This window comes from Natator depressus, chromosome 9, assembly GCF_965152275.1.
Source record: "Natator depressus isolate rNatDep1 chromosome 9, rNatDep2.hap1, whole genome shotgun sequence".
Classification (NCBI taxonomy): domain Eukaryota; kingdom Metazoa; phylum Chordata; order Testudines; family Cheloniidae; genus Natator; species Natator depressus.
In genome coordinates, this window is record NC_134242.1 from 66,307,312 (window position 1) to 66,322,421 (window position 15,110).

General features: G+C 41.3%; 1 protein-coding gene across 4 annotated transcripts in view; it reads right to left on the reverse strand.

Annotated features, from left to right (window-relative positions):
• The window catches only part of DIAPH2 (diaphanous related formin 2), an 807,400-nt gene that overhangs the window by 694,726 nt on the left and 97,564 nt on the right, over positions 1-15,110 (reverse strand). For all 4 annotated transcript variants that reach the window (XM_074964437.1, XM_074964436.1, XM_074964435.1 and 1 more), the window contains one exon: positions 3,772-3,911. In XM_074964437.1, the coding sequence (XP_074820538.1) occupies positions 3,772-3,911 (140 nt within the window). The remainder of the gene's footprint in view (positions 1-3,771; positions 3,912-15,110) is intronic.

Genomic DNA, 15,110 nt, shown 5'->3' on the forward strand with positions numbered 1-15,110 from the left:
GGGACATATGAAATCTTAGCCACCCCTTAATGGAGAGGCAAGGCCACCCTACCCGGTGCCAATGGGGACAACACATTAAACAGGGATTCTGAGGGCTCCTCCATCTCCTCTGCCTGGAGGTGGGGGCTTGCTGCCACCCTCTTTAAGAGTTCTTGGTAGGCCCTGAAGTCCTCCTGTGGGACGGAGGGGGTTGGGGCCACAAGTCACCTCCTCCAGGCGGGGCAAAGAGGCCGGTGCGGTGCTCTGGGTGTCTGCCAGCACCGGAGGGTCCACCACCTGGTCAGACTCTGGGCACGGTGCTGAGGACACACGTCCCACCACCTCCTTTCTTGGGAGTCTGGAGAGGGAGGCTGACTGTGCCTCCGAAGCTCAGGCCACTAAGCAAGCTCCCACCGGGGGCTGCGACAGACGCCACGGTGCCCACTGGGTCAGCCACGAAACTCGGTGCCACTGCACCTGCTGTGGCACCGGCGGAGCCAGCTGTTCGGATTGGCTGGCCTGGCCCAACAAAGGATGGCTATGAATGGAGACCAGACTGGCGTAAGATCTGCTGCTGTCTCTGGACTGGGAGGAGAGGCGGTGCCGGGGTCTACAACAGCCACGGAACCACGATCTCAACATGTAGAACCAGTAGTAACAGCTGTTCCAGAATGGCCTCGGCGGGTGGATCCGCGATGGCAAAACGCTGGCGATCGACGCCCAGGGCTGCGATGTCTTGGCGGAGACTTGGAGTGGGAGTCTGAGAGGGAACAGCATCGACGACCGTGCCATGATCGATTGCAGTACTCTCTCCGAGAGGAAGACCAATGGCGAAGCCCGCTGCGGTCCCACCAATATTCGTTCCTTGAGGATGAGCGGTGCCGCGAATCCCGGCTGGACGGAACCCAGCCAGACACTCTGGTCGGCGTCGAGGGCGATCCACCTGGACTCTACCCCGAGCAGTCGCTAGACATTGATCGGCATCGGGAACGTTCCCTTGACAGAGACCGGTACCAGGCCGAAGGCGACTGCAGAGATCCCAACGGCAGCTTGCCTCTGGAGTGCGGGGCCAACATTGGCAGCGCTACAGGCACCGGCATGGACATAACATTCTGGGCCACCTGGAGGGCTTCAGGTGTGGACGGCATCTGGACATCCGGAGAGGCCTGTTCTGAAGGGGCCAGGCTACTCCGCTCAACCTGAATCGGAGGCCTGCAGCCCAGTGGGGATCGAGGACTGCCCGACACAGGCCTAGCCTCTGTCCCAGACCTCCCTCGGTGCCGCTGCAAAGAAGGAGTCTTCCTGGCCCTCTTGGCATGCCCTGTGGGTGGGGAGCGGTGCCGACTGGTTGATGACACCAGAGGGTTGCCACATACTGACGCTGTGGTGCCGGGTACCGATTCGGAGCAGCGTGCAGTAGTCGGGGTCAGTGCTGACTCCATCAGGATGGGCCAAAGCCTAATGTTCCTTTCTCTTTTGGTCCGAGGCTTGAACGACTTGCAAATCTTGCACCTTTCGCTGATATGGGTTTCTCCCAAGCAGTGCAAACAGTCTGCATACGGGTCACTTCTTGGCATAAAATGCCTACAAGAGCCACACGACTTAAACCCTGGAGTGGGGGGGGGCATGCCCCAGCCCGGGCTCACTGACTAAACTAACTAAACAGCTAACTACTAATGCTGAATGAACTAACACTTCTGGGGACGAGCTACAGCAAAGCTAGAGCAGAGCAATTCCGACACACCTTCACTGGCGGCAAGAAGGAACTAAGGGTGGGGGAAGCGCACAGCTCCCCTTATACTGCGCCAGGCAGGCGTCACTCCAGGGGTTGTGGGGGGCGCTCCCCCCTACAGGTACTGCTAGGGGAAAAACTTCCAGCACGGGTGCACACCTATTGTGGAATACACATGAGCAACCGCTCGAAGAAAAAGAAGATTATAAATCTGTTTACAGAGGTGCACAGAGGATACAGTGGGCTCTTCTTCACCCAACACCTGGTCAGCTCTCATGGGCAGGAGGGTATGGGGAAATATTGCCAAAATAGATTTCTATTGTACAGAAAGAGACCAGAAACCACACACAGACTTTTTCCTTCTAACTCTGATCTGCAGTCTGTTTCTTTTGTGTATGGTGCAGCCTCCCCAGCTCCTGTAGCCCCTGGCTGCACCAAACCTAAAATATAGTCATTATGCCTCGTTGCCTGTGAGCTCCAGTTTACTTCTCAGATTCTTATCCCTTGCATTCCTGGCCCACCAACTCAGTAGCAGCTGGCATAGGAAACTGAAGATATTTTGGTCTAACTCTTCTTAGGTTGCTCCTACCCAAGTGTTTAAAGACTTGTACACTGTATCACACATACCTATTTAACCTTATTCCAAAACTACAGGCTCTAAAACAGGGATTTACAGTTAAACAAAAAAGTTAAGGAAAGATAGATTTGGTCTGCCAGGAAAGTACCATAAAAAAAAAATTTCCAGTCTACACTTTGTTTTTTCATTGAAGATTACAAAATGATTCATTACCTAAAATACCACTCAAGACTTTTATACAACATATCTGAAAAGCTTAAAATAAATAAACAAACAAACACACCACTTGCCACACTTTGAAATATGAGTATTGTAGTTTATTTGTTTTGACTAGTAGAACGAATATGAAAATTGCTGTCGGCATGAAGCTTAAATATGTGAGGGAATACTCCCGCACTAGGGAGACACATTTGAGCTTTCAGGCAAACTTTGGTTACTTGATCAATTTATGATGCTTTGAAAACAAGGTGTTGTGGATGTACAGCATATTTCACATGAGATTTTTTTTTTCCAAATATGGTAAGTAAAAGCTGTGTTGAGCCAGGGCTAATTAAATTTTGTTGTGAAAGAATGGCTGTGATATTGAAGTGCATATGGGATGAAGCAAATGGCCCCTCACCTCCTTCACTTCAGGACATTCCACTATCAGCACTAAAGGAGCTCCATTATTGTACATCTTAGAAAGTGTGCACTGGTCACATACCCCCCCTCCTTCAGGGATGTTTAGTGACTGAATAAAAAGATTATGAACAGCCAGGACAAATGTTACAGCTTCAGGGACTCAGCAGGTTATCAGCCTCACAAGGGGTATGGAAAGTCAGCCAATATTCCTCACATAAACATGGATACAAATTCAAAGTCAGCCCAGTTGTCAATCCTTTGTGCATTCTCACTCTAAAGCTGTGCACAGAGAAGGAGACATACTGAAGCCACTGGGGCACATCTATTAGCAAATATGCCATATGGTAATATACATAAAACCATTCATAGCTTACTAGTCAGCAGGTTTCATTGCTCGCACCAGTGTCTCCTTTGGCACCAGAGGTAAACAACTTGATTTACCAGTCACCTCTGATGTCAAACGATTTCCCTTCCTTCAACCAAAACAATCGTTTCAGCAATTTGAAAAGCTATGTGCTTTTTAAACAGTAGCAGCAAATCTTCTGGTTTCTAAAGCTTCCATTAAGGAACATTGTTAAGCAGAGTCTGAAACTATAAAAATTACTGCTCTGCTTTTAGACACTTCAGTCTTAACAGTGCTTAACCTAAAGTCTATGCCTTTCAAAAGAAGGTTTGCACACTTAACCATTATGATCATTTATCTTTTCACAGTACTTTTAGACTTCAATCTTGGTACTGAAATCCAAGAAATTAACTGATTTTATAACATGTTTCACACGCCTACATATGGCACAGCAGTTTATTATATACAATTAACACCATTACATATCTCTGTTATTATAAAGTAAAACATATCTCCTACCTGACTGGATTGCTGGTTAGAGACACTCTGAGAGACTCTAGGCAGTTAAGAAGTTTTTCTTCTGTGATACCAGATCGTAATTCATGGACATATTCTTGTGAAGACAGTGTGCACTCATGCTTGCTATTTTTCAATCCTCCCTGTAAAAGAAAAAAAAAACAAACAGATGAAATTTGAACATAGCCAGAATCCAAATTACATTAATTAGTCAAATATATTTAAGCAAATACAGATGTGAAATTTCACATCTAGAATGGTCATTCTTTCTATCTAGCAAGAGTACTGCATCCAAACTTCTGACTTACAAGTGGAAACAAGGCTGTACACAGTAACATTCCTTGTATGGCTAGCAAGAAGGCCAGTGCACATAAAAAATTTTCTTCCATCCTCCAGAGAAGAAATTTAAAAAAACTTATCACCCAAGTAGCAGCTAATAGTGACGTATAGCACATGATATATTAAGGCTTAAATAAAATTCCCTAAGAGCTAAAATTAATCTGTGACATGATGTTTGAAGAAAATAGTGTACATCATTTTAAGATTTTATCCATGGATTTGAAAGTAACTCATTTTTTTAAAAGTAACCAAAATTGAGAAAAAAAGATTTACTCAAATTATACAAGGATTGACTATTTAAAAAAATATTTAACATTATGAAACATGCAAATAAGAGGTAGATTTTAATGTACAGATTTCCACACATCATATGAAAATATGGGAAAATCCACCTGACATCTTATTTAAGGAAAGGAAATAACTCCCAGGCAGATTAACCTTCATACATAGTCTGGTATCTGAGGGATATCCCATCAATATTTCATAACTCTACAGCTTTCTGCACCCATCCTGCACTTCATAATCTGTTATAGTAACACAATGAAGCTGGGCGAAAGGAAGACAATTGTCTCAAGACATTATTTCTGGGAGAGAATTGTGGGGACTTTTTCTACAAATGTGAGGAGATGTACAGAGGCAGATTTACAATGAAACACACAGTGCCCTGGCACAGGGCCCCCAGGCCAGGCAGCCCAGCACCCTGAGCGGCTCAGGGCAGTGAGCTGGCCACACACACCCGGCCCAGCCCCCTGCCCTCACTCCTGCTCCCCGCCACAACCCCAGCCCTGACTCCTGCACCTCCCCACACCCAGCCCCCCCACACCCTTGCCCTACTCCTGCACCCCCCCCCATCCCCACCCCTGCCCTAAGCACCAAACGGGAGCTTCTGTGCTCCCCCATCCCCACCTGCACCCCTCGCATCAAACAGAAGCTTCCCCAGGTAAGCGCTCCACACCCCAACACTCTGCCCCAGCTCGGAGCCCCCTCCCACACCCTAACTCCTGGCCAGACCCCGCACTCCAAACACCCAGCCCCCACACCCCAACCTTGAGCCCCCTCCCACATCCTAACTCCTGGCCAGACCCCACACCCAGCCCACTCCTGCACCCTAACTCCCTCCCAGACCCCACACCCCAACCCTGAGCCCCCTCCCACATCCTAACTCCTGCCCAGACCCTGCACCCCAATGTTTTTTTATATAATAATTAAAAAAAAAAAGTAAAGTGCTCTTATCCAAAGCACTTTACAATAGTTAGCTAACAGTACAAACAATATTTGGAAAGATCATATAAATGGTCTGCCTCCATCCTTAGCAACTTTCAAGTGGTCTGTGAAAAAAAAGTTAGACTACAAAAATAATTAAGATACCTCACTTTATTTTCATTTACTTCCTATTACTTGTAATATAGGATGAGGATGAAGGAAAAAAGAATGAAAAACAGGGATGGGGGAGATAAGAGCGAATGTTCTCTTTCTTGGGACCCCAAAAATGAAGCTGAGCACAGGGCCCCATTAACCCGAAATCCGCCACTGGAGATGCATATCAGTTTCCCTACATTCTTGATTTCATATGAAGTTCAGCAGAGTTGAAGCTTTACGATTGTCTAGTGATCAGATATCAAGAAGCTTGGGTTCCAGGAGTTACTAATAGCTTTGGTACTATTACATAAGTAGTAGTAAGAACTGAAATTTGGTTGTCTCCATGCAAACTGGAACTGGAAGCTCTGATGAGTTTTAGCTCATGGGCTCTAGTCCCCATCTTCCATGGAAATTGAGGTAGTATTGGAAGAAATAAATTTGGGGAAGCGTGAAATTTATCAGTTTACTCCTTGGCTTATCTATCCAATTTTATGGGAACTGCATGCAGAAACACAATTTTCACATTCATTTCAGCTGCTGGTCATTTGCTGAGATTTTCAAGCACAGGTTTCAAGTAACAGTTACAAAAAGCTCCTAAAGTGTTAAGTTAATCAATTAAGTAGATAAAATTCTACGCATGCGCAGTGGTGCAGAATTTCCCCAGGAGTGATACATTATAGCAGAGCAGCAGCTCTCCTATAGTTATAGTTGAGAGTCACTCACTCACTGGGAGTCTAATTTCTCTAAAACCCGGAGACTGTCTCAAAATTTGCTCAGATAATCACAGACGTGGGGTAGGGTTAATGGTCCAAATTTTGAGTCAATTCAGCAAGCAGTTCTTAAGAAAAATCCACACCCTCCTCCCCCACAAAAAAGTTGTTTACAAAATCATCTGGTTCTTTTAACTGTTTTTGAGCACACTTGGGCCTCAACCTGTCACTCCAACCCTGCTCCTTTGAGGAAGAATTATTTCAGAAGTTATCAATAGTTACGTTTGGAATTCCAACCTGGCTCAAGCTAAACTAACACTCCAAGCAGAGTGAAATGCACATGTGCAGCAACAGTAGGGTTCTGTTGCAAGCAAGAGGGTGTGTAGGCAGTCTGTCACAGTAAATGGGTGACTTAAGTCTTCAGGTGCAATGCTGCAGTGCTCATTTGCTGTTTCTCCAGCCTCTCCCTTAGTCTCTATACCTCAGTGCCATTCACACCTGCCCTTCATACTCTTCTCTCCTTCCGCCACTGCCCTTTCCCCCCTACCCTTCTCCCTTCAACATCCCCTTTCCCCTCCCTTGTCTTATCCCGATGTTTAGCTTATCCCCTCCTCACTAACTCCAGCCCCCACCCTCAAAAAGATTGTGGAATTTAACATGACATACTACCATCATATTGTTCATTCTGCTTATGTGTTATACCCCTCTGCCCCACCCTCGGTCGATCCAGTATACTTAGATTATAAGCTCTGTGTGGATGGGAAGTGCCTAGCACAATGAACATTATTGTAATCACATACTTACAGTTAGCACTTAAACATTCCTTCAAGCATGACAAGAACATTATTATTTCTGTTCAATAGTAAACTGTGTAATAAAGAAAACTGCTAATGTACACTGAAAATGAGAACAGGAACCAACATTATGCTCTCCACTCCGAGCGCTACACACCAAGGATTTGAACAGTGCTCCACAGACATTATGCTACTGAGACATGGAACAATCTTTAATGCTTCCATCAGCGTAAGCCTTATTCAGTTAGATGCTGCTTCACTGAGTAGCACCAGAGGTTAGGATTCTCTCAAGATGTGACAGTGCACTATTTGTGCCTGGTAAAATACTCTGCATCTTCAGTGCGGCAGGGACCAAAATACAGTCTTTTTGGTGCCTTTATCACCCGCCCTCCACTGCCCTCCCATCCCTATTACAAGAAACTGAACTCATGTTAAGTTTGGTAACTTAAATATCCAGTGATATTGTTTTTGGTTAGAACTATTATACAAAACAGACTACACTAAGATTTCAGTTATTCCTTTAATTAAAATTGAAATCTCCACTCAAGTTAGACGTTGGTCAAATCACTCCAGTTACAGCAATTCTGTTTGGTTATATCAAATATCTTTGAAGGAATAGCTACATCTACTGCAGCTACCACTCCCGCATTTACAGTGGAACAGCCAAAGGAAAATAAATACAGATTCAAGTTTTAACTGGAGAATACATGTGGAAAAGTCACCATTTTATATGTTTTATTTTATCTGACAGTTTAGAGAGTCACTCAGGTGGTAAAAACCTCTTTTTTTTCTTTTTTTTTTTTTTTTAAGAGAATTTAAAGCCTAGAGAAGCAGAATTCTCAATATTTAACATTTATAAAGTTGTTACCACCTACCAATTGAAAAAGCAACCTCTCTTATAATCTATGAAGCATGATCCAATGCCTAAAATGTAATTGCAATTAATGTAATTATTACTCAAATATGTTTAATGTATGGAAATACAGTTAATTAGTTGTATTTAATGTTTAAATGACTTACCAAGTAGACAAACCATGCACTTTGCTAGTTATTAGGTCTAGCATTTCTCAAGTACATCGAGTCCTTAAAAATTGACCAGTCCAAAAGTAATTTTTTAAAGAACAGTTTTTCCCTCCTGAAAGAAATGTATTTTCTACCTGTCAAAGCTACTCTACTGATTTGCATATTAATTATTTGTCAAAGAAAAACCATCAATCACTTTGGACATGAGCACAAGTCTCAGCCTCAGCCAAGTAATCAAATGTTCAACATTTAAACTGTCATTATATATTAACAAAAAAAGCAAAAAGTACTAACTACAAGAAAAAAATTGAACCTTTATTGTTAATCATCTAAGAAACATAGCTACTATTCTCTGGTAAAAGAAATAAAACTAACTTACAGCACACACAAAAAATACATTTAAAGGTTACACTAAAAGCAGCACTTGTCAACTATGCTACATATTAGAAAATTGTTAGTACTATTAGAAAAGTACTTCAAGGCTTAACACAGTAGCTAACACAGTAATTCTTCATGAAGCTGTAGCTTTCTTTTTTCTACAAGCTGTCACTAATGCTGAAAACTCAGACTTAAATCCCTCTAAACTCACGAGCAAATGCACAGTAAGAGAGACTTAACCTCATTCTGACTTTTCTTCTGGTGCCAGTGTTGACAAACTCACATGCTCAAAAAACAAAAAAAACCCACCAGTGCTTAAAAAAAATTTTTTTTTTTTAAAAAAGAAAAGTCCAATTTGTCATTTTTAATTTGCTGTTAAGTTTTTGAGCCTTTAGGGTTAACATTTCCTTAACCAGCATCTCTGGTAGACATGCAAAGTAATCAGTGTGTGGTGATGCATATATGAATGGCCAAATCTGACTGCAGTTCATGGATAAAAACAGAAGTGGGTGCTGGTGCTGTTACTAGCACGCCCGTGCGCGCGCACACACACACAAACCCCTATATTGTTAAGCTGATGGACACCTCCTCCAAACACACTATTTAAATAAACTTCTGCCCTCAGGTAATGTTTTCCAGAAGCATCAACGTATTATAGATTTTAATATTTTCATTAGTTACTGTTGCTTTAAAAATTATATATGGTTTTCTTCAATAGGTGGAAATAAGGATCAAAGATAAATGAATACTAGCACTGGTGGAAATTAAGGAGGTCAATCGCAGTTAACTCACGCGATTTAAAAAATTAATCATGATTAACAACAGTTTTACTTGCCCTGTTAAACAATAGAATACCTATTGAAATTTATTAAATATTCTGGATGTTTTTCTACATTTTCAAATGTATTGGTTTCAATTACAACACAGCATACAAAGTAGACAGTGCTCACTTCACCTCATACAAGTACTGAAATGCAATCTCTTCATCGTGGAAGTGCAACTTACAGATGTACGTTTTCATTTTATAACTGCACTAAAAAACAAAACAATGTAAAACTTTAGAGCGTATACATCCACTCAGTCCTACTTCTTCTGCAGCCAATCGCTAAGGCAAACAAGTTTATTTACATTTATGGGAGATAATGCTGCCCGCTTCTTGTCACCTGAAAATGAGAAAAGGTGTTCGTATGGCACTTTTGTAGCAGGCCTTGCAAAGCCTTTACATGCCAGATATGCTAAACATCCGTATGCCCCTTCATGCTTCAGCCACCATTCCAGAATACTTTGCCATAATACTTTAATATGTAATTTTTGCTCTTACCGCAAGTTGTAAATGGAGCATGTTTGAGTCCCTGTTAATGAGGTATAAATGAGAATAAAAGAAACGATGAACAGTATATGAGAAGCATGGCACCCCAAAATTTATGGGATGTAGAAGTACAAATAAGGAAGAGGAGGGTGGAACCTTCCTACAAATGATAAGGTGGTGCATGTGGTCATAATATAGGATAAAAAGGGATACCCCATTGGGAAGACCCCAGCAGGCATCACCGCTCTATCAATGACCACCTGTTGAAGATCCGCGAGACTCTGATCTCTTTGGGTACATGAGTATGAATACAGCACTGTCTATTGCATGGAATTTCTCAGCATTTGTACTTATTAACCTTAATCATCTGCTTAGGAAAACTTATAATACAAACAAGATGTTTTCCTTGTAACTGTGTTAGTGGTCACTGTCTTTGTTCTCTGTGTGCTCCTAGAGCCTCCAAACCTAAAAGAAGTGTTAATAGTATCTTTCACCCTGTTTATCCTGAAACTGTAGCAACATAGGAGCTGGACTCACTCACTAAGAACACTGTGGTTTAGCACAGAAGTGTCAATTCAACTCATTTCGAGGCTACGGGTGCTAGTGAAGTTAGGAAGACTGGATGGACCACCACTGGCATTTCACATACTGTTTATGTCTGCCTACTGACATTGATTCTAAACAACGATTCTTGTGTTTCACGAATTATCATCAACTCCTTCACAACTGATCTCTCAACATGAGAAACACTGATTACTTCAACCTTTCTTTTCAAGCTCAGTCTATCAGGTTCTACCATCTTTGATGACAGTCTCCATCCCCCACACAATGATTACTTTATCTTACATATTGTCCTTCCTTTACTGAAGGAAAAGATTATGTGCAGTAATCCATAGGAAAAAAAATCCAATTAAACCATGCAATTCTTGACTAAACTGCTGTGATAAATGGGTGGGGGGTAGCACCCTTTTGTGCACAGCCAGCCAGCCGGTTAGCTACAGAATCCTTCTTGGTAGCTGTTCTCTACTTGCTTTTCCTGTAAAGGGTTAAAAACTCTGACTACATGCATAGGTAAAGGGAAGTGAGTGGGCAGCTGACCGAAAGAGTCAATGGGAAGGCTAGAACTTTTTAAAATTGGGAAAAAACTTCCCTTTGTTGTTCTGTTGTTCTCCAGAGAGAGGAAACGCAGAGCAGGAACAGGGCTGAACTATGCTCTAGGACCCTTTAAGCCAGATATGAAAGAACATCAGATCATACCTAAAGACTACTTATTTGAAACCCCCAAATATGTAAGTAGATCAGGGAATGTCTAGGAAGATGTGATTAGGTTTATCTCTTCTTTTTTTTCTTATTAGCTTGTGGACTCCTCTATGCTAACCCCCAAATCATTTTGTTTTGCTTGTAACCTTTAAGCTGAACCTCAAGAGAGCTATCTTCATGCTTAATTTTCTTAATTGTTTTTTTAAGATCTAGCAAGAAGCCTAAATTCCAGATGTATTTTCTTCTTTTGTTTTTAGCAAAATTTACCTACTTTAAGAACACGATTGGTTTTTTTGTGTCCTAAGAGGTTTATGTATATGTTGTTTAATTAGCTGGTGGCAACAGCTGATTTCCTTTGTTTTCTTTCTCAGCTCTTCCCCAGAGGGTGGCTGAAAGGGCTTGAGAGTACCCCACAGGAAGGAATTGCCAAATGCTCCTTCCTGGGTTCTCAAAAGGGGAAGTGGGGGTGTTTGCACTTGGGTGGTGGCAGCATCTACCCATCCCAAGGTCAGAGAAAAGCTATAACCCTGGAAGTTTAATACCAGCCTGCAGTAGCCAGTATTAACTTTTAGAAGCCTTGCAGGCCCCCAACTTCTACACTCAAAGTGCCAGAGTAGGGAATCAGCCTTGACAACTGCAACTTAGAAAAAGTAAATTATGTAACAGTAGTGAAAATTGAGTCATTTTAATTTTGTTTGCTTGTTACAAGACAATAAGCACTGGACATTTGACTGTAGTTCTATGTCCTATTCAGGTAGCTTTGCAACACTAACTGCAGCTAGCAACCTGTAGGACATTTTAGCATGGAAGAATGTTACTGAGCTTGGTAGAATCTATTGAGGTCGAAATTTTAATATCGAGTACATTTGATGAACACTTCTACTTTGCACTCAGATAAAACATCTATGTTGCTTCCCTTCAAGGACATTGTTAACTGTTCAGATAACACATTTTCGTTAGAGCAATCTCTCTAAACACAACCTAGTTTTGTCTTTCACATGATTTCTTTTTTCATAAATATTAACAAGAGGATGTCAACCATGCTGTACAACATGTGTACATATGAAGAGATTTATATTGCATTAACAATTTTATGTGCTAGGCATTCTAAATTATATATGTCTATATACACAGTATTTTTATACACTTGGAAAGTAGTGAATTAGATATACACACACTTTCTGATCCTTGTTTATATATATATATGCTCATGTTGGTAAATATGGTCTGCACTGTCAGTGAAGTCATCTTACTTTCTTGCGGCTTAAGATTCCTTTTGTATATTTTGTTCACTGGTCTTATGGGACAGCTTCCTTCTGCTGTTCCAATTAGTGAGGCATCCTAAAATAATTTTTTGTGATGTACAGTATGTATTTCATGATCAATATACGTTGCTTCAAAGTAACATCTGAATGGTCTAATTTTTTTAACGTACCAGAATTTACCACATAAAACACGTTTTAAAAAGGAGTCACATTTAATACTTCCCACTAGAACAACTCCATATAAGTGAAAAAAGAAATCTGCTTTTCAAAAGAAAGTTTTAAAAGGTTCAGAAGACAATACTGTAATTAGGAAAATATATGCAAGCCTACCCAGAGAAACAAAGAATGGCAAATATGTATTTTCATGGAGGATGCATCTATTGAATACTCGTGGTCTTTGCCCTACAGTTTGATTACTTAGACACTGAGCTGATGAATTATTTCTTTAGAAGAGAGGCTGTGTTATTCCTTTTAAGGAGCACCTTATGTTCTTCAATTGGTATCAACCCATAGAACTGCCTGGTCATGTATGAGCCAAGCTCCAACAGGGGCTGAATGCCTCAAACTGCCCATGCACACTGTTTATACACATAGGAGTGGTCCTCAAGCATTTGTGAATATTGCATGATTCATCAAACAAAGTAAATCCCCCACCCCATCACCCAAAAGGAACCATATCACTAACCAAAACCATTTCGTTTTCTAGTTGCTCCCTTCTCACTCCAAGGAAAGAGTTTTGGTGCTTTTCATTTTAACAGATGGATTGATTATTTGGATAAACCTGTCATTAGGCTGTGGAGGCCTGCATCCAACCTTTCACACGAGATTTCTCAGTGGGCAGGTATGACAGACGTGGCTGGTACCTTTTGCTTATATTAAAGGATCTGCTCCTTGTGACTCGGTTCACCATTTCCAGGCCTATGTGTAGGGTGAGGGTGTCTTCTGTTAAGATAATGGAGGGTCCAACTACATTTTGAATGACTTTGTAACAAAGCTGGGTACACTGGCTGGTCAAGCACATCTGTTTCAGGAGAAAAGTGGCAAGCTGCGTTATGGCAGCCAACAGCGAAATTTCCTATTGACACCTTTGAAAGCCTATTAAGCTCTGCTTTAATGCCTTTCTTCTCTTGTTAGTACTAAGAGCACAGATGATTAATTCCCTGCAGGAAAGGTAGAATTTCATTTTTCTTTGTGTAATATTTCAGACCATACACAGCCATACCTAATGACAATACAAGGCTCATTTAGTTCTCCATTCCTTATTATTCATACTTTTAGGTGTTTTATCAAGTAAACTACAGTGAACTCTACTATTAGTGAAAACAGCAATGATACAGTCAAATTATATAGCCTTCTATCTGTGGATCTTCAACTAATTTGACCTAACATGCCTGTGAGTTAGCCAAGTATTATGCCAGTTTTCAAATGGGTCAACTAAGGCACAACAACTTCTCTGTGTTCTTGGCCATCTATGGCCAGACCAAAAACACTAGACAGGTTTCCTTAGCATCAGCCCTGTGGCTTAGCAACAAGACTAAGGCTCCCTCTCTCCAATACATTTTAGTCATTTTCCTTTGCCATCCACATTTGACAAGACACTCCTAAATTGGCATTAAGTGAGTACTCCACTAAGATTACACCACCACCGAGGCAGTACTGGGGTACCTGTTAAGGGATCACAAGTGATGTCTGCCTGCCAGATATATGCAATATATTTGATGAAATTATTAGATATGAATATTCATTTCTCTCTGCTTATATTAAAAAAAAGTTATTTTATAAATGACGAACATTCTAGCTACTTAGTGCTATATAAGTCATTATATTGTTATAATCTGACGAGATACAGCAGCATAACATTAAAAAAGGTAATTTGATCATTCTTCAAGATTACTGTCAAACTGTCGGTCAGCAACACTCTTTCCTCAGAGATGGAAACTGATTTGAGTACCACACAAGAAAACACATTGATATCTCATGTAAACAGTCCAGCTCAATAACTGAGTGCTATTATAATCAGGACATGTTATTCCTTAAAAAAATGAAATGAAAGAGGGCAATTCATGGCACTTAGCAAGGCTTTAGGTTAGCGTATACTGTACTACCAAGGTAAAGCACCCATTGTGCACTTCATATAAAATCTCTACTTTATTTCTTATTCTGAAATTCATAAATGCTTATAGGGTACAAAATGAGTATCAGATTACTTCTGATATTCTGAAACAGAAGCATTTTAAGAGTCTACAAAGACATTGTTCCACACCTGTTTCCATTGTGCCTTAATGCCACTTCACCTCATTCTGATTTCTGTTTTTTTTAGTTAGCACCTTGCAATTTGATTCAGACAACATAAAGGTGTGTTTCGTATATGTACCTAGGTTATTGCTTCTCTGTAAACTTAAGATGAAATAAATCAAGTAACAGACATTTGTACTAATACACAGGATTGACTATCTGGATGAAGATATTCACCAATTTAGGATGGAGTTTTATCCTCGTGCAGACTGCATATCATGCACTTCTTAAACCGTCTGTGAAAAGTTTAAGTGGTACAGGGTACCCTGTGCTGGACCTCTGCACTGAAGTCTGTTTTGGCCCCTGGAAGGCTGATATTCCTCATACGGTATGACAGGGAGAATCCAGAGCACAGTAGCAACTACAGTATTATTTTAATGCTGGGGTCACAACTACAGCTGAACCTCAGAGTAAGAAACTCCAGGAGTTACGAACTGACCAGTCAACTACACACCTCATTTGGAACCTGAAGTACGCAATCAGGCAGCAGCAGAAACCCAAAAAAAAGCAAATACAGTACAGTACTCTGTTAAACATAAGCTACTAAAAAACATGAAGGGAAAGCAGCATTTTTCTTCTGCATAGTAAAATTTCAAAGCTCTATTAAGTC